The sequence below is a fragment of the Oncorhynchus kisutch genome, linkage group LG5, assembly GCF_002021735.2.
Source record: "Oncorhynchus kisutch isolate 150728-3 linkage group LG5, Okis_V2, whole genome shotgun sequence".
Taxonomy (NCBI): Eukaryota; Metazoa; Chordata; class Actinopteri; order Salmoniformes; family Salmonidae; genus Oncorhynchus; species Oncorhynchus kisutch.
The window spans coordinates 2877827-2905340 of record NC_034178.2 but is presented as its reverse complement, the minus strand read 5'-3'; the positions used below and the strand labels follow the sequence as shown (position 1 = coordinate 2905340).

The following is a 27514-nucleotide window of genomic DNA, read 5'->3' as shown; positions in this document are numbered from 1 at the left end:
TGTACAGTCTTCATAAATAGCTCACGCAGATATTTAGTGTTCAATTTAAACAATGGTTATACATGAGGCCTCATGGCATTGTCTGGCATGTTCATACCACCTGCGGTTGCTGTTTGCTGGCTACTGAAAGGCTAGGGAGGGGAGGGGATGATTGCTATGTTCCAAACACACGCCAGACAGATGGGGGAATGCTTATCGACCTACACAACATGGTGACAGGGGTGAGGACAGCCAAACACACTTTTTCCTAGCGTGCTCGTTCTCTCGACATACCAAGCAGGGTGCTGCTTGCTAACCAGTAATGACGTTGCAACAAACAGTACATAGAAGGTAAGGAATGTAAATTAGCTTCCATACAACACTAGATAAGCATTTCTGGGAAACTTTAAAACTGTAAGTTGGGTCAGAAAACTGGACACTAATCCATTATTTTACGAGTTTGCCTTCTCGCCATCTGACGAGCATGTTGGAAGGGATAGTAGCTGATGGAGTTTGGTATGAGGGTTTCGGATGACCAGCGGCCGAGGTGCTTAATGATGGCTGTGGGGAGGTTATGTGCTGCCAGCTCTGATCCAGAAGGAGTAGGAGCTCAACAGCAACGGAGGGTGCAGCGTCAAGGCTCAGTGTAGTGAGTCAAGCCACCAGAGGTGTGGAGTGCAGGGAGGAATTTCAGGAGATGCAGGGTTTGGTCCAGGCAAGGTGCCAGAGCTCCAGTAGGGCACCAAGATGGACTGGCCAAGTTGCACTTTGGTGAAGGAGCCGAGTCATCCACTCGACCTGGTTGAAGTTTTGCTTGCAGACATGCACTAGAGTGAAGCACATCGAATGTCAGATGAGGACCTGAAAAGAGTGGAAGGGGCAAGAAGTTAGAGAAAGGAATCCCCAACCCCCGGTCCTGGACCAAGGTTGTGCTGAACCCCCTACATGGTAGGGTCAACCCCCAGTTGTTGACTGGCGATATTTGTAAATTATTTTGTACATAATGTTTCTGCAACCGTATCTTACAGCAGAAAAGAGCTTCTAGATATCAGGACAGCGACCACTCACCTCGGATTAGACAAAGATTTTCTCAATTTTCAACAACAACAGCAGCAAGCACGCCTCACACGATATTCTCCAAACACCCCACAGGGCAGACATCCCAATTATTCATAAAAGGAAGTGACACAGAGGAAGAAGAGCCGGATGCCTCGTCCGGACCCACAGAAAGCAACTAGGAAAGCTGCCGTTACGTCAATATTACTCGCCAATATGCAATCATTGGACAATAAACTAAACGAGGTACGATCACGAATATCCGGGACATCAAAACTGTAATATCCTATGTTTCACGGAATCGTGGCTGAATGACAACATGGATATTCAGCTAGCGGGATACATGCTGCACCGGAAGGATATAACAGCACACTCCGGTAAGACGAGGGGGGGGGGGGCGGTCTGTGCATATTTGTAAACAACAGCTGGTGCACGAAATCTAAGGACGTCTCTAGATTTTGCTCGCCTGAAGTAGAGTATATTGTGATAAACTGCAGGCCACACTACTTGCCTAGAGAGTTCTCAGCTATACTTTTCATGGCTGTTTATTTACCACCACAGACAGATGCCGGCACTAAGACCGCACTCAGCCAGCTGTAGGAAATAAGGAAACAGGAAACCACTCATCCTGAGGCGGCGCTCCTAGTGGCCGGAGATTTAAATGCAGGGAAGCTTAAATCAGTTCTACCAAATCTCTATCAACATGTTAAATGTGCAACCAGAGGGGAAAAAAATCTAGATCACCTGTACTCCACACACAGAGATGCGTATAGAGCTCTCCCTCGCCTTCCATTTGGTAAATCTGACCAGAACTCTATCCTCCTGATTCCTGTTTACAAGCAAAAATTAAAGCAGGAAGCACCAGTGACTCAGTCTATAAAAACATGGTCAGATGAAGCAGATGCTAAACTACAGGACTGTTTTGCTATCACAGACTGGAACATGTTCCGGGATTCTTCCGATGACATTGAGGAATACACCACATCAGTCACTGGCTTTATCAATGAGTGCATTGAGGGCATCGTCCCCACAGTGACTGTACGTACATACCCCAACCAGAAGCCATGGATTACAGGCAACATTCACACTAAGCTAAAGGGTAGAGCTGCTGCTTTCAAGGTGCAGGACTCTAACCCGGAAGCTTACAAGAAATCCCGCTATGCCCTGCTACGAACAATCAAACAGGCAAAGCGTCAATACAGGGCTAAGATTGAATCATACTACACCGGCTCTAACGCTCGTCGGATGTGGCAGGGCTTGCAAACTATTACAGACTACAAAGGGAAGCACAGCCGCGAGCTGCCCAGTGACACGAGCCTACCAGACGAGCTAAATCACTTCTAAGATCGCTTCAAGGCAAGCAACACTGAGGCATGAATGAGAGCATCAGCTGTTCCGGACGACTGTGTGATCACGCTCTCTGTAGCCGACGTGGGTAAGACCTTTAAACAAGTCAACATTCACAAGGCTGCATTGCCAGATGGATTACCAGGACGTGTGCTCCAGGCATGTGCTGACCAACTGGCAGGTGTCTTCACTGACATTTTTTGGTGTCCACATCAACAACAAACTAGAATGGTCCAAACACACCAAGACAGTCGTGAAGAGGGCACGACAATGCCTTTCCCCCTCAGAAACTAAAAAGATTTGGCATGGGTCCTGAGATCCTCAAAAGGTTCTACAGCTGCAACATCGAGAGCATCCTGACCGGTTGCATCACTGCCTGGTACGGCAATTGCTCGGCATCCAACCGCAAGAAACTTCAGAGGGTAGTGCGTACGGCCCAGTACACCACTGGGGCCTGCCATCCAGGACCTCTACACCAGGTGGTGTCAGAGGAAGGCCCTGAAAATTGTCAAAGACCCCAGCCATAGACTGTTCTCTCTACTACTGCATGGCAAGAGGTACCAGAGTGCCAAGTCTAGGACAAAAAGGCTTCTCAACAGTTTTTACCCCCAAGTCATAAGACTCCTGAACAGGTAACCAAATGGTTACCCGGACTATTTGCATTGTGTTCCCCCCCAACCCCTCTAATACACTGCTGCTACTCTCTCTTTATCTTATATGCATAGTCACTTTAACCATATCCACATGTACATACTACCTCAATAAGCCTGACTAACCGGTGTCTGTATATAGCCTTGCTACTCTTATTTTCAAATGTCTTTTTACTGTTGTTTTATTTCTTTACTTACCTACACACACATACACTTTTTTTTTCTCCGCACTATTGGTTAGAGCCTGTAAGTAAAGCATTTCACTGTAAGTCTACACCTGTTGTATTCGGCACACGTGACAAATACACGTTGATTTGGACATGGACCAAGGTTGTGCTGCACTGGCCAGTGCAGGGAAAGGCCCTGGACCAAGGTTGTGCTGGACTGGCCAGTGCAGGGAACGGTTGATGTGGAGATGGAGGTATGGTAGTTCTTCTGGTAGTTGATCGAGGAGCCAGTGAATATCCGCAGTCTTTTGTCAGGTTATCCTCTGGGGCTAACTCTCATCATCTTTAGCATCATCTTGCGCTGAGGTTGTCTTCGTATCTGTGGGTTCATGTCCCCCAGTTTGGTGCATCCTGCAATGGATTACCGTGTTGGTGGAATGAGTTTTAAGACTCTGACAAAGGCTTAAAAAGTTAACTGGTTGCCCCCAAAATGATCCAGGCAGACAAAGGGTACAGGTCATGGCTGCCAGAATTGCTCATATGGAGGAGCAGGGAACTGCCAGAACGCAAGATGGACTGCAGGGAAGGAGCGGTGTGGTGGATCGCCATGGAGGTAGGTCAGGGAGCGGCGCCTTGAGGCAGGGGGTGTACTGTGTAGGCACACCATGGAGAGGGACTGTGGAGAACGCATTTTAAACATTACTTTAATTTTCACTCTGTGACGAGTCATTAGGTGGAGCAGTCTGAGGATGGCTGGAGATCTGCCCCAAGCAGGTGTAGGGGTCGAGGAAAGGGCCGCAGCAAGAGTCACTTGTCTAGCAGACAAACCTTATTGTTTCTGGGACAGCTGTGTCAGAAAATTCCTCCCAAGACAAACTAGTCCATGTCTTACAGTTGTTGCCCGAGGGCCTTGCAGCACAGAGTATTTGTTAGGCAGATGTACAAAGGAATGACGATGGATTACGTTTAAATACTATGAGGGTGATTGATTAAACAATGCGATTCAGGTGACTGAGGTGGGCTTGTGGCTAGTGAAGATTGGATGCAGGTGTGCGAATTGGCATGGTCACAGCTCTATGTCCATATATGGAGTTCTTTGCTAATGGCAACGGTCCAATATGGGTGTCGGTGCCCATGTATGGAGTTCCTGCTCAAAACCACGGTCCAATATGAAAGTATGTGCCCATACATGGAATTCCTGCTCTAAAGCTGCATTGCAATATGGAAGACAATGCCCATATATGGCAGTTCCTGTTGTGGATTAGCTGTGTCGTCCTCCAGAAACTGCGTTATAACCTACACATGGTGCTACTATATAGCACCCTGCTTATACACACACTATAGGCCTATCATTCTTAAACTACTTGGCTCTGAGATCAAGGGGGAAGAGTGGAAAATACAGAGAAAGCTGAGGAGACAAATTGAAGCAGCTATTAGGACAGCTCAGAACACTCTAGCTATTCTAATTGTCTGGTCTAATGTGATATGCAGACAGAAGATCCTTTATTAAGTTCTGATTGTGTCATTGGAAAAAGCTATTTTGGAAAATGACCTCAGAAAATGCCCTTTAGATTTGGAGATGGACAAATGGTATAATTTCCCATTGGGCTATCATCATAGACAATAGTTGCAATTTCAAGAAATGTCACAATTACCATAAGGACTAGAATTTAAGTGTGCACTTTCACTTCTTTCATATGCAGAAAGAATGGATTGATTGCCCTTAAAGTTCTTATTTGAATCTTGTAAGTAATTTGAATTACTACTCTGCATTGAGTCATAGTCACAGTGTGTGTAAGTCTAGCTAAAATCCCACATTATGCAGATAAGTCAAATGTAAACCAAATATTGATTAAAATGCCCCAAATGATTAATATAAACGTCTATATTGCTTTGGCCAGAGTCATTTACGCCAGACACCAGGCCACTGAGTTTGGCATGATAAACTAATGAGCCATAGGGCTCTGGTCAAAAGTAGTGCACTATGTAGGAAATAGGGTCCAATTTGGGACGCACTGCAGAGGCTTCCTACTGCACACGCTCTCCAATTCCACATTTATGACTCAATAAACAGTATGTATTTTCTTAGTAGGTAACGTTATTCTCATTCAGGGAAACAGAGTCTGCAGTCGAATCTCTCACGTAAAAATCCAACTGAGATTTACACCGGCTCAGATATACATAGAATATCAAAGATATCACGTTGGTAAAATGTCACGTCGTTGATCAATAAATAATTGTCCCTCAACATACAGGATTTGCTGTGAATGTTTTGTGTATTCTCTAGTGCGTTTAGTGATAATAGTAAACAAGATATACATAACTCTGTTTGAAGTTTCTGTACTGTTGTGCTACAACTAATAGGTTATACAATATGATGGTGAGAATCCTTTCAATATTTATAGTTAAGCAATAAGGGTGTGTGGTATATGGCCAATATACCACGGCGAAGGGCTGTTCTTAGGCATGACGCAATGCGGATATACCATGGCTGTCAGCCAGTCAGTATTCAGGACTTGAACCACCCAGTTTATAATATAACTTAGATCACATCAGTGAATGTTGGTGAAATGGCACATCATTGATCAATAAATAACGGTGCCTCAACATACGTCTTGTACACTAGTGAATTTAATTATACTATTATGATTATACCAGATATACATTTTACCTATATATACTGTTGGGGTAAAACCAATAAACAACATTTGTTGGGTGAGATTTGGTCCAGATTTGGATCGCATCAGTGAGAGGGTTAACCTATTTTGGGTTTGAGTCATTCTTTGTTCCATGTCTTGCTCCTATAATACATGGGGGGGGGGGGGGGGGGGGGGGGTGTATTCCATGTTCAGCATGTGCTGTATAATTCATAATGATGTATGTTCTGTGGGAAAAATAGGAAATCTCATTATAAAGCCATACTTCAGATTTTAGTTTAGCCTCTGCAGGTCAGATAGGGTCAGAATAGTGAGATTTCCTTTTGAGGCATTCCACCACATCTCATTTTTATAACCAGACTTTTCCTAGAATACCTTCACAGCCTCCAAAATGGCACCCTATCCCCTATATAGTGACCTATGGCTCTGGTCAAAAGTAGTGCACTATATAGGGTATAGGGTGCCATTTGGGGTACAGGCCTTATGAATAATAACATGATTTCTCTGAAATGGGAGAAGGCAAAGTAGCAGCACAAACAGCAGTTGCAGAGATTAATATAATACAAGCGTAAGAGCTCAATCAGACACAGTACATATGAGATGAGAGAGAGTCAGAGAAGAGCGAGAGAGAGAGAGATGAGACCGATAGAAACCACACACCACAATAAAGTGCACTCAACCATGTCCTCGGAAAGAGAGAAAGAAGATTGGACAACCTCATCATGAATTCAGTCATAAAAAGGAGGTGTAGGAATTCTCTTCCATATGCAAAGTAAAAAGTCAAGGTATTCAGAAACGACTACCTTTCTGTTCCTGACGGAAACAAAACAGGATTACTAGTAGTTAGAGACCGTTTTATTTCAGATATAAAAACGACAACGGTTGATTCACAACCATTTTGCTAAGAATAATTAGAAACAGAGACTAGCGCAACAAGATCAAGACATATCCCCATATCCCGACAGACAAAGACCGTTTTCATGGTCAACGTTTCTCCGTTTCAACACAAATCTCAATAAAACAATAGAATGTCTCCTTTTCTCACTTTCCTTTCATTAGTTTCTCTCTCCTAAACATAAACTACATCCCATACTATGAAAGGGACAAAACGTACAAACCAATAGAGACAAAACAATACAGAACACATACACTACTGAGGAAGTATAGACTTCTTCCAACTGTTGGTCATCATAGACTTTCTGATGCAACATCAGCATCGATCAACGTCTGTAGAAGGGTGTTTGACAGTTTGGGAACTAAATCCGATATGAGTATTTAAAGATTTATGTCCTGAAAGTGGCATCACATTGATTGCCAAAATGAGTAATGGTAAATGATTCATAACACCCTTCACAACATCTAAAATATTTAACATGACATATTAAAGCTAGAATCTTCAGCTAAATCAATAACAAAGTGGCACCCCTCTGTTTAGTAAAAAGCCTGGAGAAATGGAACCACTGTTAAATTCATAGACATAGCTATGGACATAATCAAACAAATGACAGTTGTAACCATGTTTTAAAGCTATACCGTATTTGTTTACATTTACCTTGTTTGCAAACATTGAAGCAAAAATAGCACATATCTGGGGTTCTGATTGGGTACGACAGTTGAACTAAGCTCATGAGGCATTTATACATTATTATATTATCTACATTATATTCCTTAAGAATCAATGGGTATGTATCATTCATTTATAAGTCAAAGAATGGATCTAACAACTCCCACTGGGCAAAAATGGATTGAATCAACGTTGTTTCCACCGTCCTTTAAAATCCTAAATCTGTGTGATGATGTTGAATCAATGTGGGAAACTGATTAGATTTGAAAAAAAGTAATCAACGTAAGGGAATGTCGTATTTTTTTCACCCAACTTTTAACCTAAACCCAATGACATGGTGAAATGTTTTGTTGATTTCACATCGAATTGACGTTAGCTGACAACTCAACCAAAATTAGATCAAAACTAGACATTGAAATGACATCTGTGCCCAGTGGGTAAGGATTCTAGCTTTTAAGGGATTTTGTAGTTCAACATTTGCTTTCACAGTGCCTTGGTTGAGTTACTGTTGACTGTTTCTAGGCACTTGAAGACACAAGATGAACATTCAGTCCAGTGTAACAGCCAATCACAATGACTAGATCAATAGTACTGTATAGCACTACAACCAATCATACAACAACCAAATCAATATGGAGACACTCTCAGAGACTTATACAATATATTTCTCATTAAATCCTACTGTAGGGAAAACATATGACGATGAGAAGTAGAGGTCATGTTTCTTCCCAATAAAAAATAAATACTGTAAAATAAAAATTACAACAATCGACAAAATGTAGGTCGGAATTGAGTCAGAAATCTCAAAAGGTATTGACCCCATGACTTCATAAACAGTCGACACAAAAAGGGGCACGTTGATTGCACTGACGAACCCGAGGCCCACTGCGAGCCGGTCAGGCACAGATGGGCAGGTGCAGTCCAGTGGCTTGTCCAGAGGCCCGTCTTCACATTCAAAATAGTTACATACACCTTCCAAGTTTGCCACTGTGTTTACTATCCCATGGACATGTAAGAACCCCCACCGCTGTCACTGCCACCACACATAGAGCACTGCTAGAGCACAGTGCTGGCTGTGTCAAAGTCCTTGCTGATCTGGGAGGATCTGGGTAGAGACTTGAGGTACTCCATGTGTCTCCTCGCGTCCTCCTGGTTGTGCCTGACGTAGTAGATGACGTAGGCGATCACCATGGCGAACCAGCAGAACATGGTCACGAACATGGCCACGTCTGTGGTCTTGTGGTGGAAGTTACAGAAGTTGATGCCAGAGTCCAGGACCTGAATGACGGGCCGGCCGGCGTACTCGTCCTGGACAGAGGTGTGGCAGCTCACCTCGTTGACCGTCTCAGGGTCCAGCCTCAGCTCCCTCAGTACCTCCTGGAGGGAACACTCGCAGTGCCAGGGGTTGTTGGAGAGTCTTATACGGGCACTCAGCTTGGTGAAGGCCTCTTTGGGGACGCTGCGGAGCTGGTTGTTGGAGAGGTCCAGGGAGCGGAGTCCCTCGGAGACCCCCAGGAAGGCCCCTGCGTCGATACTCTCGATGTGGTTATGCGACAGGTCCAGCTCCTTGAGGCGGCGGAGGTCCTTGAAGGCCTGGTTGGGGATGTGGCTGATCCGGTTGGACGAGAGCAGGAGGGTGACGGTGTCTTCCGGTAGGTCCGGAGGGATCTGGTCAAGGCTCCGGGAGACGCACTGCACCACCACGCCATTCCTCTCCGAGCAGTGACAGCTCTTGGGGCACGGTGTCGCCATGACAACCATGAGGGCCACCACGAGACATAACGTCCTCACGGGGGAAGTGGAGACACAGAAAGAAGAAGGGGACAGGGCTTGCCAATGTGGCTGAGGAGGCCCCATTAGCCCAGCCGGTAAAAGACCTGACTATCCCTGCGGTTCCAGAGCAGGTTTCAATGACTATTGATGGTACACAGCAGCTACTCATATACATATCATTTGATCCTGTACCAGATTAATAACCCTCTATCTTCATCCCCATATCCATCCATTAGAGTCCAGTGAAGTGACTGTAGTTTGACCAAAGACAGTCCGGAGGAATACAACAGATGGGTTCCAACTAGACAGATGAGGAAAGGAGTGGGCATATCATTTCGATCCAGACATACTGTAGCACAAGTTTCAGGACAGCCTATCACTCAGTCCTCTGAAGGCAAGGAATCTGAAATAGAGAGAGAGAGAGAGATTAAAAGAGAGAAACAGGCCATGGCTATTTCTTTAATGATCCATTTAGTGGAAAATCGTTTTTGTTGTAACTCTGTGAAGTCCTGGGTAGATGAACATAACAAAGCATGTTTGAGCTGTAGTAGTGAGACAAGCCAGTGTTTGAGATGTAGTAGTGAGATGTAGTAGTGAGAGAAGCCAGTGTTTGAGATGTAGTAGTGAGACAAGCCAGTGTTTGAGATGTAGTAGTGAGATGTAGTAGTGAGAGAAGCCAGTGTTTGAGATGTAGTAGTGAGATGTAGTAGTGAGAGAAGCCAGTGTTTGAGATGTAGTAGTGAGACAAGCCAGTGTTTGAGATGTAGTAGTGAGACAAGCCAGTGTTTGAGATGTAGTAGTGAGACAAGCCAGTGTTTCAGATGTAGTAGTGAAACAAGCCAGTGTTTGAGATGTAGTAGTGAGACAAGCCAGTGTTTGAGATGTAGTAGTGAGACAAGCCAGTGTTTGAGATGTAGTAGTGAGACAAGCCAGTGTTTGAGATGTGAGGAAAGCCAGTGTTTGAGATGTGAGACAAGCCAGTGTTTGAGATGTAGTAGTGATATGTAGTAGTGAGACAAGCCAGTGTTTGAGATGTAGTAGTGAGACAAGCCAGTGTTTGAGATGTAGTAGTGAGAGAAGCCAGTGTTTGAGATGTAGTAGTGAGACAAGCCAGTGTTTGAGATGTAGTAGTGAGATGTAGTAGTGAGACAAGTCAGTGTTTGAGATGTAGTAGTGAGTCAAGCCAGTGTTTGAGATGTAGTAGTGAGTCAAGCCAGTGTTTGAGATGTAGTAGTGAGACAAGCCAGTGCTTATATCTTCAGTAATTCCATCTGGTAGAAATCATATCTATTGATTTCTTGATGCACAAAAGTCTTGAAAAACAGTACATTGAAAAAGCATCCTTAAAAAAAAAATCCTTCATCAATGACACACTGCAATACAAAAAAATATTTTGATTTGTTAAAAATAGGTATTGATAATGCATTAAGGGGAAACATTGCTTATCCAATTTGAGCACCAATTTTCCTAAGCTAAAAAATAACTACACGACAATGTGGTCTTTTTGAATTTGATTGATACTGTACTGCATGGTGTGCGCCTGTTCTTACAGTGCTGAACGCAAAGAGAGTATCTCCAGTCTCCAGTCCTTTGCCATGACAGTATAGATAGAAAAGATACATTACCCTAGTAATAATAGATTGCTCTAATAGTTCCAGATGGTTACTCCCAATTCTGGACCATGGAGATTCACAGCAGCAAGCCTACTGTAAAACTCTTGAGGAACGTTCCCAGAATAATTGAAATCTTTGAGGAATTTTTCCCTGTGATTTGTTTTCTATTGAACACTTTTACATAGACCAAACAGAAATTGTGACTCAACATTTCCTTTCATTTGATTAATATTTGCTGACAACATTCCAGAGACTTTTTGCACTCTCCTAATGTTTGCGCAGCATTCATTCATGTCAAAGGTGGTTTATAACCTCACAACAAGCTCAAGGGAAACCATAGCATTCAGCCAACATGTCCTGCTCTCCGTCTGCCTGTTTGAAGTCCACGAACCCTCACAGATCTACCACCACATTATTAGCTAGACACCACAGCTTCATTTAGCCACAGTTAAGCCACATGTCCGACTGAAACCAAAACATCAAACAGTATATAGCCTATGATCACCCGCGGACAGAGGGCTTTGTCTCTGTAACCCAGGGCGACACAGAAACCTAAATGTTAGATGTATCCTTCTCATGACATACAGTATTTCCATAGGTACAATTAGGCTGCCAGTGGTCCGCAAGCAGCAAAACATATGCCGTTTTTACAAGGCGACTCACTTTTCAGAATGCAAGAGGTCATTCAGGTGGAGAAAGTACGTTCTTATGGGTCTTTATGGATCGTCCCATGCATGGTAGAGAGTCTGTTTTATTAGTGTCACTGTTAATATAGTCTAATGGTCATCATTAAGGTGGTGGTGGTGATGATGATGAAGAACCGGAGGTAGTATAATTTATTAGTTCAAGTGTTATTGTTACATGCACAGGACAATGAAACCGTTAACTTGCGAGCTTAATTCCCCATCCAACTCAATTGATGATTTCTGTAGTCTAAAAAGTAATAGGAATGTACTTTTTGAACGACCTAAAAAGACGTAGAAAAATATCAAAACATACTAATCTTCAATAATATCCACCTATTATAAATAATATCGACCTTTTATAAATCAACTGTCCATAGCACCACTTACCTTGTCTTTTTCTCCCGACTTGTTTTCAGAATGAGTGTATGGTCCAGTCAGGGCTATACCGTTGCTCCATCGACGTAAAGTAAAATGCAAACCAACAAACGAATCAGTATCGAGTGGAGAGTGACCGAACATGAGTGGAGAGTGACCGAACATAGAATGAGCGCAGTCGGTATAACTCACCTCGCCAGCGCACCGCCTCCACTTGTTGCTGTCATAATAAAAGGTACTTTAAAGTTGCATCTCCTCTACGCTACACTGTATGTGTGTACCGGTTGCCTCAAGACCTCGTTCAATTTGTGCGCGCACATATTGGACAGTTTGGATCCATTCGGGACCTCATCCACTTGCTTTCTTTGCGTTATATTGAGGTGTCTCTCCCAGTTCATCGTAAATCATCCCTGCAATATTTTTGAATGCTTTTGAAAATGTGTGACACAACTGTGGGAAACACTGGAGTCGATATGGTCCAGCATCCTAGTTGAACGCTTTCGACACCTTATAGAGTCCATTCCCTTACGAATTGAGTCTGTTCTGAGGGCAAAAGGGGGTTCAACTCAATATTAGGAAGGTGTTCCTAATGCTTTGTACACTCAGTGTCTATGGAACGCATTGCTTAGAGCCACCCCATTCAGAAATATCCAATGAATGTGAGGACTTTCAACGTGAAGTCTGTATAGACATTCGACCATAGGGAGATGTCAAGCACATCACTCTGTTAAATATGGATTTGCTTGAAATAAATCACTCAGTAGTCACCTCCTGGAGGCGATTGCAAGTGCTGTCCATCTTGAGGACTGAAATGAGAGGACTGTCTAGAAAGCCACAATTTCCTCAATTCAATTCAATTGAAACCATAAAAAATTGCAACATCCGATATAGTTCATCGTTGCAGATAATAGAACCTGTCTCACGAGATCAACAGAAATGACAGGTTTTGATATTGTCATTCTCCCTCTGAGAGCCTACTTCTGTAGACTGATCACCACAACACAGATGCCGATGCCAATGCCACGACAGGCAGTGAAGTTGTCTTTACTCAGTCTTGTTCTGCCAACCAATTATCAATGTTTTTGCCCAGGAGGCAAAGCTGCCCTCAGAACAAGATTAAAGAAGGTAAACTCCAATTGGCTAGAAGTACTTTACCTCTACTGCTATGAACTCTTACTTTAGCCACCAAAACTAAGTTTTGCTACCACTGTGGACTGCAGCTTGCTGTCACTCCTCTCCTCAGCCTCCTCAGTCACCCCTAGCTGATTGTTTGTGCCCTGTGCCACCAGGTGTCATCCCTCATATCCCAGACTAGTTCTTCTTGCTGACTGAAGGGTTCCACACCCAGGGTGTCACATCCACAATGACTGAGGGTCTGAGAATGCTCTCTCACACACTCACACACTCACGCACTCACTCACACAGATGCCAGGCACCTCACACATGTCTGGTTGGTGATATGGCACATGACCATAGCTGGAACTGATTACATATCTGTAATTACAGTTTTTCTCAATTGCTAAAACTCAATTTCTGAAACCTTGCTCCATTTCCTGAAAACATTAAACACAAAACCTCATCTTCAAGCACTATTTACATAACCTCTGACTCCTCTTGCAAAATGAAACATTCGCCTCAAAACAGTTTTACCTGTGTTCAAAATCAAACACTGCTCTCAAATCATAAACAAAGTGATCCAAATGATATACACTCTCAAGCAGTCAGTAAACAAAACACCAAAAAATAGAAAACACATTGTTCAAAACATACAATCCTCAGGGAGAAGTACATTTTAATCTAAAAAAATATTCATATTTTTCCGTCATCATTGTCTTTTGATGAACGAAAACATGTTCTATCATAGTAGCTCAAACTTGATCTGAAATTACTACTCTGATTTGCTCTTTGCAATTTAGTTTTTTGTTCTTCCTCCTCCTTGTACCCCTATTTTTACAGTACTGTACCCTGCATCTCACAAACTTGTCCTTTGTCTCTGTGATACTGTAATTCTTGTTCTTTGTTGATATGAACCTGCAACCAGTCAAAATCTATTGAGCAGTCAGTACTGTTAATAAATGGAAAGCACAATGTTCAGGGCCATACAATTTGTCCATTGTACAGTATACAGCCTACAATGCACTGTACTACAGTATCCATTCTCAGACTTTCTCCTTCCCACCTTCAACAACCTGTTTGCTCTCTGAACTGGCTTATATTGGTTGTGTCGCATCATTTGAAACAGGTTAAATCCATTTTGAGTGGTTGTGTTCAATCAATGACATGTGTTCTCTATTTGTATTTGATTGTTGCCACTTGTGTTTACCAGTATGGATGACATGTGCATTAGAGTGCAGAATGTGTTTTGAGAAGGAGGATGTGTTTAGAGTTTTGCTGAAAAGTCTAAGTGAGATCTGCAAATTGTGTTTTACCATGTGAAATGGTTTAAGGTATTGACAACAGAGTCCAGGCAACTGAGAACTTTGTTCAGCCAATGGGTTTTAGTGTTTTAGCAATTGAGAAACACTGTAAATGGAGCCTTAGTGTTGAGGAGGGTGAGGAATTAAATCACTGAGAGGAAATCAAAATGTACAAGGCAAGATATCCAATAATGTCAAATTCTGCAATTTAAACAAGATTGGCAGACCCTTATTCTATTACAGGACCTTGGGACTTCATCAAAATTCTTCAGCGAATTTGAATGGATGAAACTTTTTTTCCCCTTAAGGGTTTGGATAGATTTATGGCTGGTTGTAATGATATTAGACTTGGTGGAAGCTGGCTCTTTAAACATGTTGAGTTATTATGCCAGACATCAATAATGATTAGATTACTTTAGAAAGACCGTACTTCACCTTTGTCCCAGCTGGCCCCTTTGGCTGATGGATATTGATGAGAATCAATGACTTGGGAGAAAGAGACCCACTCATGATATTATAGAATGTGTTGTACGGGTGTTTTTACTATCATAAAGATGCGATTTTAATGTTCAAACTCTCTTTTGATATTTTACAGCCTATTATCAAATGGAAATGTATTAAAAATAGACTGAGACTGAAAATGTTGACCGTATAGGCATTGTGATATACCAACCTACAGCCCCAACTAAGAATTTGTTGAGGAATTCTAAGACCTGTCCCTATGCATTGGACTTATCTCCTGGTACAGTGCTTGTGGGACAAAAAACGTTCTATTTAATGTGATGGAATATAATACTTCAGCCACAGAGTCTAGAACAGAGGAGGGAGGGAGGGAGGGAGGGAGGGAGGGAGGGAGGGAGGGAGGGAGGGAGGGAGGGAGGGAGGGAGGGAGGGAGGGAGGGAGGGAGGGAGGAAGGGAGGGAGGGAGGGAGGGAGGGACAGGTTGATAACAGCTGCTAAAAACACATGAGTGTCACAGCCCTCTGTTTGATTGCTTTAGATTCAGTTTAGCAATCATTCTCACCCTCTCTACCTCTCCCTCACTAACTCTTCCTCTCTCACTCTATAACAGCCTTAGGAAGCTAAGGAGCCCACCTTAAATATGAAACACACATCAGATCAGTCGAGCTGCTCAGTGGCGACCTGTCATTCAGGGCAGGTGAGCCCCACCTGTTTAGCGTTGACATGAATTAATGTCACATATACTTTTGCAAGCAATGTAAAAAATAAATAAATATTGAGTTAATAAAGCCACATACAAACATGGTTTCTTTCCTGAGTAAGGCAGCTCCAAAACATAGGTGTTTCAGCCTAACTCTGTGCTTTCTGTGGTGGAGGGGCAGCCGGTGGAATATACAGACGTAGGCATGATTGACTCAGTGTTCTGTCACTCATGGGGGCACTACATCACCACAGAATCTATAGGGAGAGCTAGGCATGTAACGGTTTTCTTGTGTCGAAGGAGAGGCGGACCAAAACGCAGCGTGGTTATTATTCATGGTTCTTTAATAAGGAAACTATACATGAATAGACTAACAAAACAGAGAAATGTGGGGGGAAAACCAAAACAGCCCTATCGGGTGCAAACACAGAGACAGGAACAATCACCCACAAAACCCAACACCAAACAGGCTACCTAAATATGGTTCCCAATCAGAGACAATGACTAACACCTGCCTCTGATTGAGAACCATATCAGGCCAAACACAGAAACAGACAAACTAGACACACAACATAGAATGCCCACTCAGATCACACCCTGACCAAACAAAACATAGAAACATACAAAGCAAACTATGGTCAGGGTGTGACAAGGCAGTTCAAGCCCCCTTGGACTTACATTAGAAGTGCCCATCCGAGGCGGTTCAAGGTAATTCGCCACAGATAAAATTATGTCAAATCACATTATATCTACCGTAGCTTTGATTGGACTGATCATGTTACTTTTCAAATCTTAGCTAGCAAGCTAGACAAGCGGTCGACGTCATGAATCATGTCGACAATCTACTGGTAAATCCTTATCAATCCTTGTCATATGAAGATGAATTATAGATAAAAAAGTATCAGTGCTCATCGGCCATTGGACATTGTCGTGTCTTTGGCTATGCCGGATTAAGTGATATGACATGTTCAATAAAATAATTTCTCCGTAATTAATATCACCTGATTGAGCTAATCATGTAAATGTAATTAACTAGAGAGTCGAGCACCACAAAATAATATTCATAGAGCTGTTATCTTCCGAATAAACTCTTAATACCTGCCTGGCGCCCGAACAAAATCTTTCTTTACCCCTCTCTAATAAATACCGCTACACCTTCACAGAGGCGGGCAACTGAGTGAGCAGCCCTAACTTTTGAAAACCCACATCTCACATTTTAGAAGCTAAAATCACATTTCATCCCGTCACAAATAATTTCATATTCAAACATTTAAATTGAACAACAATTCCATGTGAATCCGATAACTCTGATGTGTAGACTTCCCACTGTAGAGTTTATGTCAACTTATCATTGATGAGACATTCCGCATATGTTCAATTGTTCGGATTACCATAATATAGTTAATTTCCCCCCACATTCTGATGTTCCCAGAATCTCTGTTAACCAAGTTTTTTTCAAATGTAACCTCAGTAGGGTAGAGAGAGGAAAAAGGGGGGAAGAGGTATTTATGACTGTCATAAACCTATTCCCCAGGCCAACGTCATGACAACATAAACATTACACAACAAGTTGGAAATCGCAAATTCAGAAATTACTGGTTTGGAAGGAATCAGGGGCTAACTGCAAGCGTTGCAAAGCAATCACTATTTTGCTTTCCCTGCCTGCTATTCGGTGGAGAGGGTGTGTGGTCCAAGTCTGGGTTTAAGGATTTAAAACACCTGTCTGAAATTGTATATTTTTTAAGCTTAAAAAGATAAACATTCACTCACAATAACATGGTCCAGAAAAGCTTGAATACATTGAACATGCTGTCAATCCAGCATGACTTCTGCCTTGTTCAAAACAACTGGAAACTCGTAACTGGGAAATCTCAGACTTCAGTGAGTTCAAGACAACTGGGAACTCTGAAATAAAATGACCTCAGATTGGGAAAATAAGTTTTGAACGGTCATCCAACTCGGATTTCCAAGTGGAGAACTCAGGCCTCTTTCTAGAGCTCCTACCTGAAGATCACTGAAGTCATGATTCAACTTTTTCTTCAAGTTCCCAGTTGTATTGAAAGCATATTTGATGACAAAATTTTCCCACAAGAAGGACCACCAATCCACCTTCCTGTTCAAGTGAGCACAGCACAACAATGGTGAGTCCAAAAATGTCTTGTATGCTGCTGCATAAATTAGCTCATGTGCTTTTCTTCACGAGGAGGGGATACTATATAATGTTGTTGGGTCTGTAACAATGTGACAGTTTCTTCTTATTCAAATGTTTGTTTTCAATAAGAAATTCAGTACTAGGTCCATGTAATTCCAGTTGATATGGCGAGGGTTGTTTTGTTTGCGCAACTGTGAGTCGCTATATTGTCTTGAAAAGTGGATCCTCGTGATTGTATTTTCCTTCCTTTTTAGACCACATAAGCCTAATACAATACTTCAAATAGACTAACTACCTCTCTCTCTCTCTCTCTCTCTCTCTCGCTCTCTCTTGCAGTTCATGCTGGGAGTTTTGGGAGTTTGAGTGTTTGGTGTGGAGGGCTATATCCTAACTAACTTTCTTGATTCTTTTCTTTACATGTTGTTTTCTATGGTGGAGGGTTAATGCAATATTTGTTTTAGTGGTATCCACCGTTTTTTCAAAGTTAGGGTGGAAGAGGACAGAGTAACTTTCCTGGGGTTTGGAAGGTGTGGTGTGTACGGTGGCTTCTCAGCCTAGTGCGGAGGAAACGCTGTCGGTACGGCATGGATTCAGATGTGTTCCTGAGAATGGAGTTAAGGTGGAGGAGGTTCTGCTCGCGGTCGGTGAACAGGTAGGAGCTGAATTTATACATTCTGCTTCTAGAATGAACAAAGCTGTGGTTGTGTTCATGAAAAGGGCTAATTTGGTTGGTAGGCTGATTGCTAGTGGAATGTTTGTAAGGGATGTGTTGGTGTCAATTTCACCTCTCTCTACCCCTTCGACAAGAGTGGTAGTTGCAAATTTGCCTCCGTTTATTACGGATGACCAAATCAGGAAAGAGCTGAGTCGCTTTGGTAAGTTTGCTAGCGGTTTTCGTGTACTGTCAGCAGGCTTTCAGGCAGATGCCGTTAAGCATGTTGTTTCGTTCCGGAGGCAAGTGTTTATGTTTCTGAACAACAATGAGCAACAACTAAATGTGCATTTTAAATTTAGGCACGGGGAGGGGCTCTATGCAGGATTTGCCAGCACAGATAGTCTACGGTGTTTTGAGTGTGGGGATTTTGGGCATAAGAGCTTTGTGTGCCCACATAAAGCCAGTAGACAAGGTGAGGGTACAAGCGCCAGTGGGGGAAATCAAGGTCAAAGTGCAGGGGGTAAGGAGATGCAGACAGCAGAAGCTGGGCCTAGTCATTCCAGGGAAGGTGATGTAGATGAGGCTGGGTCTAGTCAGGCTAGAGATGGTGGTGTAGCGGAGGCTGGGTCTAGTCAGGCTATGGATGGTGGTGTAGTGGAGGCTGGGTCTAGTCAGGCTAGAGATGGTGGTGTAGATGACGCTGGGCCTAGTCAGGCAAGAGATGGTGGTGTAGATGAGGCTGGGCCTAGTCAGGCTAGAGATGGTGGTGTAGATGAGGCTGGGCCTAGTCAGGCTAGAGATGGTGGGGTAGCTGAGTCTGGGTCTAGTCATGCCAGGGAAGGTGGGGTAGCTGAGGTTGGGCCTAGTCATGCCAGGGAAGGTGGTGTAGATGAGGCTGGGCCTAGTCAGGCTAGAGATGTTGGGGTAGCTGAGGCTGGGTCTAGTCAGGCTATGGATGGTGGTGTAGATGATGCTGGGTCTAGTCAGGTTATTCTAGTGGGTGAGGAGTGTATAGTGGGGAAGTGTAAGAGACTAGGGGGGAGGAGGAGGGTGTCAAGCAGAAAAGGAAAAAGGTTGTGGACAAAGGCACCATGGAAATGTTCCCTGTTGCTGTGGGTGATGCCCTGACCAGAGATGAAGGGCAGGTGGTTAGGGTGGCAGATAGAGATGAGGAGGAAAGTGAGTCTGAGGAAGAGGATGAGGAGTTTTTTTTTTCAGACTCCTCTTCATTGGGCCCAGAGCTGACAGCCAGTCAAGGAGAGGGGTCTAAGTACACGTTGAGAGAATTGACACGATTCCTGAATGAGACTAAGGGGAAAAAGTTAATCTTGAGGCTTTTTTTTCGGATCCTAGAAAGTTTGTAAGGTCAGTACAACATGCTATGAAAAATGAGGGGCATGGTGTCCTCTCACCCAGGAAACGGTTTAGGTTGAGGAAGTGGGTCACAACAGTGTGTAAAGGTTTACCTTCAGACATGGTTTAGATGTATATTTTCTTTCTGACACTGGGGCTTTTTGAGCTTTGCTATTGGTCTCTTTCTCTGCTGGATTTTCTCCCACTTCTAATGGAGACTCTTTGGGTAGGTTCGCTCAATATAAATGGTGCCAGAGATGCGGGAAAGAGGAGTGTGTTGGGTGAATATGTAAAACAAAAACAAGTACAGGTGTTGTTTCTGCAGGAGACTCATAGTGATGTGTTGAATGAAGTTGATTGGGGGCTCTGGTGGAAAGGGGCAAGTGTGTTGATCCATGGGACAAATCTTAGTGCAGGAGTGGCAGTCCTTTTTGCACCGGGGCTGTCTGTGTGTTGAGCCATGGGACAAACCTTAGTGCAGGGGTGGCAGTCCTTTTTGCACCGGGGCTGTCTGTGTGTTGAGCCATGGGACAAATCTTAGTGCAGGGGAGACAGTCCTTTTTGCACTGGGTCTGTCTATAAAACTTGGCTCCTCAAAGGAGGTGTGTAAAGGTAGGCTGCTTGTTGTTAAAGCAGAAATTAACAACATGGGTTTTGTCTTTATAAATGTGTATGCGGCTAACACAGGGAGAGAAAGAGGGGTTCTATTTGGGAGCGTTAGACAGGAACTCTCACAGGTAGCACCTGAGGAGACGCTGGTGGTCGGAGGGGACTGGAACTGTACAATGGATTTTTACAAAAGACAGAAATGGGGAAGAGCTCATTCAGTGTCAGTGGGAGTGTTAAGGGACATCATTAATCAGTTTGACCTAGTGGATGTTTGGAGAACTAAACATCCAAACACAAGACAAGATTTTTGGGGCTAGGGTGAGTGCAGCCCGACTTGATCGGTTTTACATGTCTAGGAATCGGAGCAATAGGCTGCTGGGCACTACCATTCTCCCGGTGGGGTTTTCAGATCATCACATAACCATGGCTCGGCTGTCTATTTCACCAGGGTCCCGGCAGGCATCTTATTGGAAGTTCAATGTAAAGCTCTTACAAGATGCCACTTTTTGCTCAGGTTTCCATACCTTTTGGGAAAGGTGGGGGCAGCGAAGAGAGGAGTATGAGTCAATGGTGGGATGTGGGGAAAGTCCAAATTCGGCTTTTCTGTCAACAGTACACAGCTCTCTCATCCTCAGAGGCTAGGAGAGTATTGGGGGAACTAGAGCGTTGTATTAGTGAGATAGAGGTAGAGATGGTGGGGCAAGGCAATGTAGACCTCCAGGCTAATTTAGCCGAATTACATAGGGACCTGGGTTGTTTTTTTCCAGGTTAAAGCAAAGGGAGCACTTGTAAGAGCTAGGTTCTCCATGCTCAAGGAGATGGATGCTCCCAGCTCCTTCTTCTTTGGTTTGGAAAGACAGAGCGGTGAAGCCAAGGGTATGCATTGTCTACGGCTGTCTGATGGGCGGGTGACCTCTGTGGTGGGGGAGATGCGGGAGCGGACTGTGGAGTTTTATACTGAATTGTATAGGGCAGAAGTGTGTGATCCTATGTGTGCTCAAGTCTTGTTCACAGGACTCCCTAAGCTCTCTCTGGCACAGAGGGATGAAATGGACATTCCTCTGTTGTCCCATGAACTGGCAGAGGTCGTAACCAAGATGTCCCCCGGTCGTGCACCTGGACTCCCAGTGGAGTTTTATAAAAAATTGGGGGATAATTGGACAGGACTTATTTTGCTTGTTGCGTGAATGCGTCGGGGTAGGAGAGTTTCTGATGAGCTGCCGTCGGGCGGCTCTGACTCTCCTGCCCAAAAAAGGGGACTTGTGAGACCTTAAGAACTGGAAGGCTTGTGGCATTACTCTGTGCGGATTACAAGCTATTTGCCAAAGTCCTCTCTAAGACTGAAGTCCCATTTGGACTGGATAGTACATAAGGACCAAACATATTGTGTACTGTGACGCTCAATCACGGACAACTTGTTCTTCATTAGGGACATGTTGGACTTGTCGAGAGGTTCTAATGTGAACTTTGGATTGGTCTCTTTAGATCAAGAGAAGGCTTTTGATAGAGTGGACCATGAGTATCTGTTTAATGTGATGTCTGTGTTTGGGTTTGTGAAGAGTTTTTTGACCTGTGTGAAGATGTTGTATGCTGGGGCGTCATGTATGGTCAAGGTGGGAGGGGGGCTCAGCAGGCCAGTCTGGATGAGACGGGGCATTAGACAAGGATGCCCTCTATCTGGGAAGCTATACACATTAGCCATTGAGCCTTTTTTAGGACTGCTACACAGGAGACTGCAGGGAGTGTGCTGGACAGGAATGGATGTGGTGACAGGCATAGCAGTGTCAGCATATGCAGATTATATTTCTGTGATGATAAGGATATGCAGGCACTAGAGACCAGTCTGAAGGTGTACGAGGGAGCTTCATCAGCTAAGGTAAACTGGGGCAAGAGCAAAGCTCTGTTATGTGGGGCATGGGGGGATAGGGCTCCTTCTCTGCTTCCAGGGGGTTTGCAGTGGGGTTGTGAAGGGCATAAAGTGTTGGGGATGTACCTGGGCTCGGAGAAGTGGGTAAGGAAGAACTGGGAGGGGCTCTCACAGGCAGTGGTGTCAAGACTGGCCAGGTGGAGGTGGCTCCTGTCCCAAGTGTCATATAGAGGGAGGGTGCTGATAATTAACAACCTGGTAGCATCTTCCCTGTGGCATAAACTGGCTGTCCTCAATCCCTCCGCCGGTCTGCTCGCAGACCTGCAACGCAAGCTGGTGGACTTCTTCTGGTCGGGCCATTACTGGCTGAAGGCAGCAGTGTTGTACATGACCGTTCATGAAGGAGGACAGGGCCTGGTGGAACTGGAGAGCAGGATGGCTGCTTTCAGGCTAAAGGCGGTGCAGAGACTGCTGTTCCATACCGATGTCGGCTGGAGGGAGCCAACATGCACGCTGCTGAGGAGAGCTGGCGGATTATGGCTGGACCGGCAGCTGTTCCTCATGAAGCTGGAGAGGCTGAGTACAGCAGGTCTCTCAGAATTTTACTCTGCAGTGCTGAGGGCCTGGCAGCTGCTAAGGCCCATACGAGAAGGGGGTGTGGAGCCTGGGCTATGGGTGTGGGAGGAGCCTATCTTCCACAACCCAGCCATCCCTTTGAGATCGGTTCAGTCGGCCACTCTGCAGAGGCAACTGATGGCAGGGGGTTTACAAAGGCTGGGTGACCTGAGACTGCTGGGAGAGGAGGGGTGGAAAACCTCCGGAGTCTTGGCACAACAAACAGGAATAACGTCTCTTAGGCTGCTGGAGAGATTCCTGGAGGAGGTCCAGGAGACACTGTCTGAGCCGGTAAGGGGGATGTTTGAGCGGCCAAAGGGAGAGGGGCCACCAATGTTTCCACCACTGCAGGTGACGGCAGAGACTGGGGACTGGAAAGGGGGCCTGGAGGACTTGTTAGATTTTAACACTCCGAGCCTGGGGGAGTTTGAGGATGTGGGAGGTAAAGCCCTCTACAACCTCTGGTTAGGAACATTAGAAGCCTAACAGGAGTGAAGGCACATCAGTGGCAGGGGGTTTGTGGGGCGGAGAGTATGGTGGGTTTTAGGTGGAGGGGGCTCTACAAACCCCCAGTACCAAAGAGGTCAGGGGACCTCCAGTGGAGGGTTCTTCATGGAGCCCTGGCCACTAACAGCTGGTTGGTACGGGTTGAACCGGGTTGAACCAGGAATCGGGGGGTGTTTTTTCTGTAAAATGAAAGAAACTGTGATTCATGTGTTTTCTGTGTGCACCAGGTTAATGCCTTTAATGTCTCTGTTGGAATGTCCATGTGAGAGGTTGGGGGTGGTGTTTACTGTTGGGATGTCTGTGTGAGAGGTTGGGGGTGGTGTTTACTGTTGGAATGTCTGTGTGAGAGGTTGGGGGTGGTGTTTACTGTTGGGATGTCTGTGTGAGAGGTTGGGGGTGGTGTTTACTGTTGGGATGTCTGTGTGAGAGGTTGGGGGTGGTGTTTACTGTTGGGATGTCTGTGTGAAAGGTTGGGGGTGGTGTTTACTGTTGGGATGTCTGTGTGAGAGGTTGGGGTGGTGTTTACTGTTGGGATGTCTGTGTGAGAGGTTGGGGTGGTGTTTACTGTTGGGATGTTTATAATGGGATACAGGTATTCGTGTAAGGAGAAAGCCAAATGTGTTTTGTTGAACTCTCTGTTTGCTCAGGCAAAGTTAGCTATTTAGCTAACAAGGAGGAACAGGGTCAAAGGTGGGGGGATAACAGACTCTTTACTATTATTTAATGGGATGGTCTCTGCGCGCCTCAGGGTTGAGTTTGAGTTCTATAAAATGATAAAATGTGTAGAGATGTTTGAGGAGATATGGTGTGTTGGGGGGGGGGCTGTCTGTATAGCTGGGGAAGATGTTTTGGATATACAGTTGTAGGAGTGGGTATTGTGATGCTGGTTTGTATCATGTGGTAGATAGAAAGGTGAGTATGGTAAATGTATGCAGTACAGGATATATTTTTTGTTTTTAATTTTTAAAGGGGGGTTTTAAATGAAATGAGATTGTTTTAGTAAAGAAAGACAAAAAGTAAAGTCTCTCTCTCTCTCTGTGTTGACTTAAAGAAGAGTAAAGTTAAGGCCTCAACATCTTGCTGAATTTATCTGAACTAACATCTATCTGAATTTCTGTCGGTGTCCATTTTGAAAGTGCTGAAGGACTAGTCCTACCTCGTCGCAGCTCGTTTGCTTGCAGTTGCTTATCAAAAGTTAAAACTCATGTTGGCGTTCGTTATTATTGAAAGACAATGCGGTTCTTATTGACATACACAAATCCACAAGGATTCATTAGAAATCATATTTGTTTCAGCTAGTCAGCCTTATCAGCTATGGTTTTAAAAAGTCAGTAAATGAGGCTGAATGATCTGTTTCGATGCCAGACAAGGCTTCGCTGATAGCCAGGTGTATTGGTGGTAAGGATTCACTACTTGGTGCTGAAAAGAAAGCTCTTCTGTTGGGACAGCTTTATGTAGGCCTGAACAGTTTATGGGCACCGTTTGTTACCGTTATAGTGCCATTAATGTATTTTTTAGTGATGTGTTGTGGCTTTGCTGGCATGCATCTGCAGATTTTAGATGCACATGCTAAAATCGCAACTGGAGCTGCTTTCGCACAAGGAGAGAGTCCCTGTCTGACAGTGGCTGCTGGAGCAAACCGAGGATGGAACAATAGAAGGACTGTGGATATTAGGCTTGAACAATAAAGAGTCTAATTTTCTTCTGGGATCAACCCATTTAGTTTCCAATACACCAGTGATTACTGTATTCTTCCTGCATTCACTCCTCAGTAAGCTATTTCCAGGAGTCTGTTGAACAGGGGGAGTGCTTTTTCTGCCTTTCTCTCTTTGGGTTTTCTTCTTCAAGCATGACTGTGATGAGACAAAGACAGAGAGTGGTCCCACTCCCTATAGCAGGGCCCATTTTTATGGCCTCTAATTAAGCTTCATTGACAATCTTTCAGTCAGAATGTACTCATCTGAAAGCATACAAACATGCATATTGCACCTCACACACACGCATGCACACACACACACACGCACGCACGCACACACACACACACACACAGCTGTACATACACACATGCACACACACACAAACCAAATGTTTGTTGTCAACGAAGACTGTTGCAGAAATAAAAATAGCTACAAGGTGTGCTCATGAGATATCATCATATTATATTCAATATTCATCAAATGGGCTCGCTCTGCAAATGGACGTTCCAGAGCCCTTAGACTACTGTGAGGCGCAGTCAACAATTCTTCAGTATGCCCAATCAGTCCTCGGTTGTTGGAGTTTTATCTTGACGGCTTACTACTAAAGCCTTTATTTGTCTTTGAGGAGTGTAATGCATATAGATGTGACAAACAATAGAAGATGTTCTATTTAAAGTTATACTCATATTGTCCTTGACCACTGACTGTGAGGGGACACCACAGACTGTAGCCTGTAATGGAATTGCTTCATACTGCACCCTGGGAAAGAACAGAGTCATAACATTCTCATTCTTTCACAAGCCAATCAAAAGATACCTGCGTCAAAAACAATCTCAACATACCACTTCTCTCCCATAATCATGAATCATGATCATCTACAAGCTCTGCATCTGTCTACCTCACCTGAGTCTGAAAATACATTTATCGTCATTTAAAATGTCATAGTTTCTTAAGCATCTATAAATCTATATAAATACTCTCAATTTCCGTACAGTGGATTGGCTAAGCTCTGAGAGGACGGAGAGAGACTTGGTGACGTTGAGTATCCTACTGCAGTTCACTGGCTGCCTGACTCCAGCAGTAATGATATGTCCCATAGAGAGAGAGCCCCAGGTACAGTGCAGAGGTCTCTCTCCTGGTCTATCTCCTCTAGTAGTCCTCTGGTGTCAGGTTGGACATGAGCCAGAGAGGGCCTGCCTAATGAGAGAGGGATGGGGGAGGAGAGAGGAGTGAGAGAGAGACAGAGAGAGAGAGAGCGGGCAAGGAGTGGAGGTGAATGTGCTATGGTTGAGTGAGCATAGTAGAGAGAGTGAGAGCGAGAGCGAGAGAAATAGAGAAGGAGAAAAAGGGCGAGAGAGACAAAGCCAGGAGAGAGGAGTGATTTGGATGTGGTATAGGAAAGGAAGACAGAGAGATGAGGGGTTAGTTTATAGGCCTGGTAGTGGTGGGTGGTACAGCAGGGGGTGGACACTGACTGGACAATGTGTGCCTGCATTGAATAAGACCCCAATCACCTCCTGAAAGTGGATCGATCTTCAGTGAGACCACCTTGCCTGGACCCTGCCTGGACGTGCTTCCCTGAACACCTGATCATTTGTCTGGGTCGAAGACACCCTTAACTCCCCCTCCATTCTATGTTTCCACCACGCTCAGAGCACAAACCTTTCCTCCCTCGGTCAACACCCACTCAAAAAGTCAATGCATCGCTGTGTGTTTTCACTGATTGTACAAGAGGTGTCACTCCTGTTATGATGAGAGGATTAGGACATGGTAAAGATATATCCAAGGGCTTTGTGTAAGATCCATTCCATAGACTTCCGCTGGCATTCATTTCCTTGCCTTGATCACATGGATGGAAGCCAGGGCTAGATCTCCAGAGCATCCTGTAGAACAGTGTCCTGGACTGTGAGAGGGATGATAGCCAAGACTCTTGTGCGGAAAACTCATTTCTATCCTGCTTTTGAATATTGTGTTAGATCGTTTACAGTCAAAAAGCTTTAACTAAGCAAGGTAGTTCCTGTTCTCCCTGTTACCCTGCCAACCCAAGTCAAGGACAAAAAAGTTGGAACACAGAAAATTTAATTAATTCAGTGTGAATGGTCACCGAGACCTTTCCTCAATGCTTGGTTTGCCAATGACACAGGGTATGTGGAGAGTCCATTCTTTATACCACACATGTCAAACTCATTCTACAGAGGGCAGAGTGTTTGTGTGTTTTCACTCCTCCCTTGTACTTGATTGATGACATAAGATCACTAATTAATAAGTTGTCTAGGTCTTAAATGAAAGGAACAACTAAAAACCTAGGTCCTCCATTCCATGGAGGACACTAGGCCCTCCATGGAATGAATTTGATACTCCTGCTTTAGACGTTAATATAGAGCCTTGGCATGCAGACAGTGTATTCTCTCCAGGCATCTGTCACCTGGCCCTCTATCCCTGTGCAACTGTCCTCTTTTACATGACACTCATCTCACACCCATTTAGCTTATAGACATGTTAAAATATCCCTATTACTGTAATATTATTACTGTAAAACCCGAAGGAATGAAATCATGATGGACTACTGTCCTCTATCCTTGTCTGTCATTGGAGCCAGAGACAAAGACCCTT

General features: G+C 44.3%; 1 protein-coding gene across 1 annotated transcript; it reads right to left on the bottom strand.

Moving 5' to 3' along the window:
• Positions 1–6733: 6733 nt before the first annotated feature.
• Positions 6734–9581, bottom strand: LOC109879362 (leucine-rich repeat-containing protein 3-like). The gene has a single exon (XM_031824063.1). The coding sequence runs from the start codon at positions 9275–9277 to the stop codon at positions 8477–8479; it is 801 nt and encodes a 266-aa protein (XP_031679923.1). The 5' UTR covers positions 9278–9581; the 3' UTR covers positions 6734–8476.
• Between the last annotated feature and the right edge of the window lie 17933 nt (positions 9582–27514).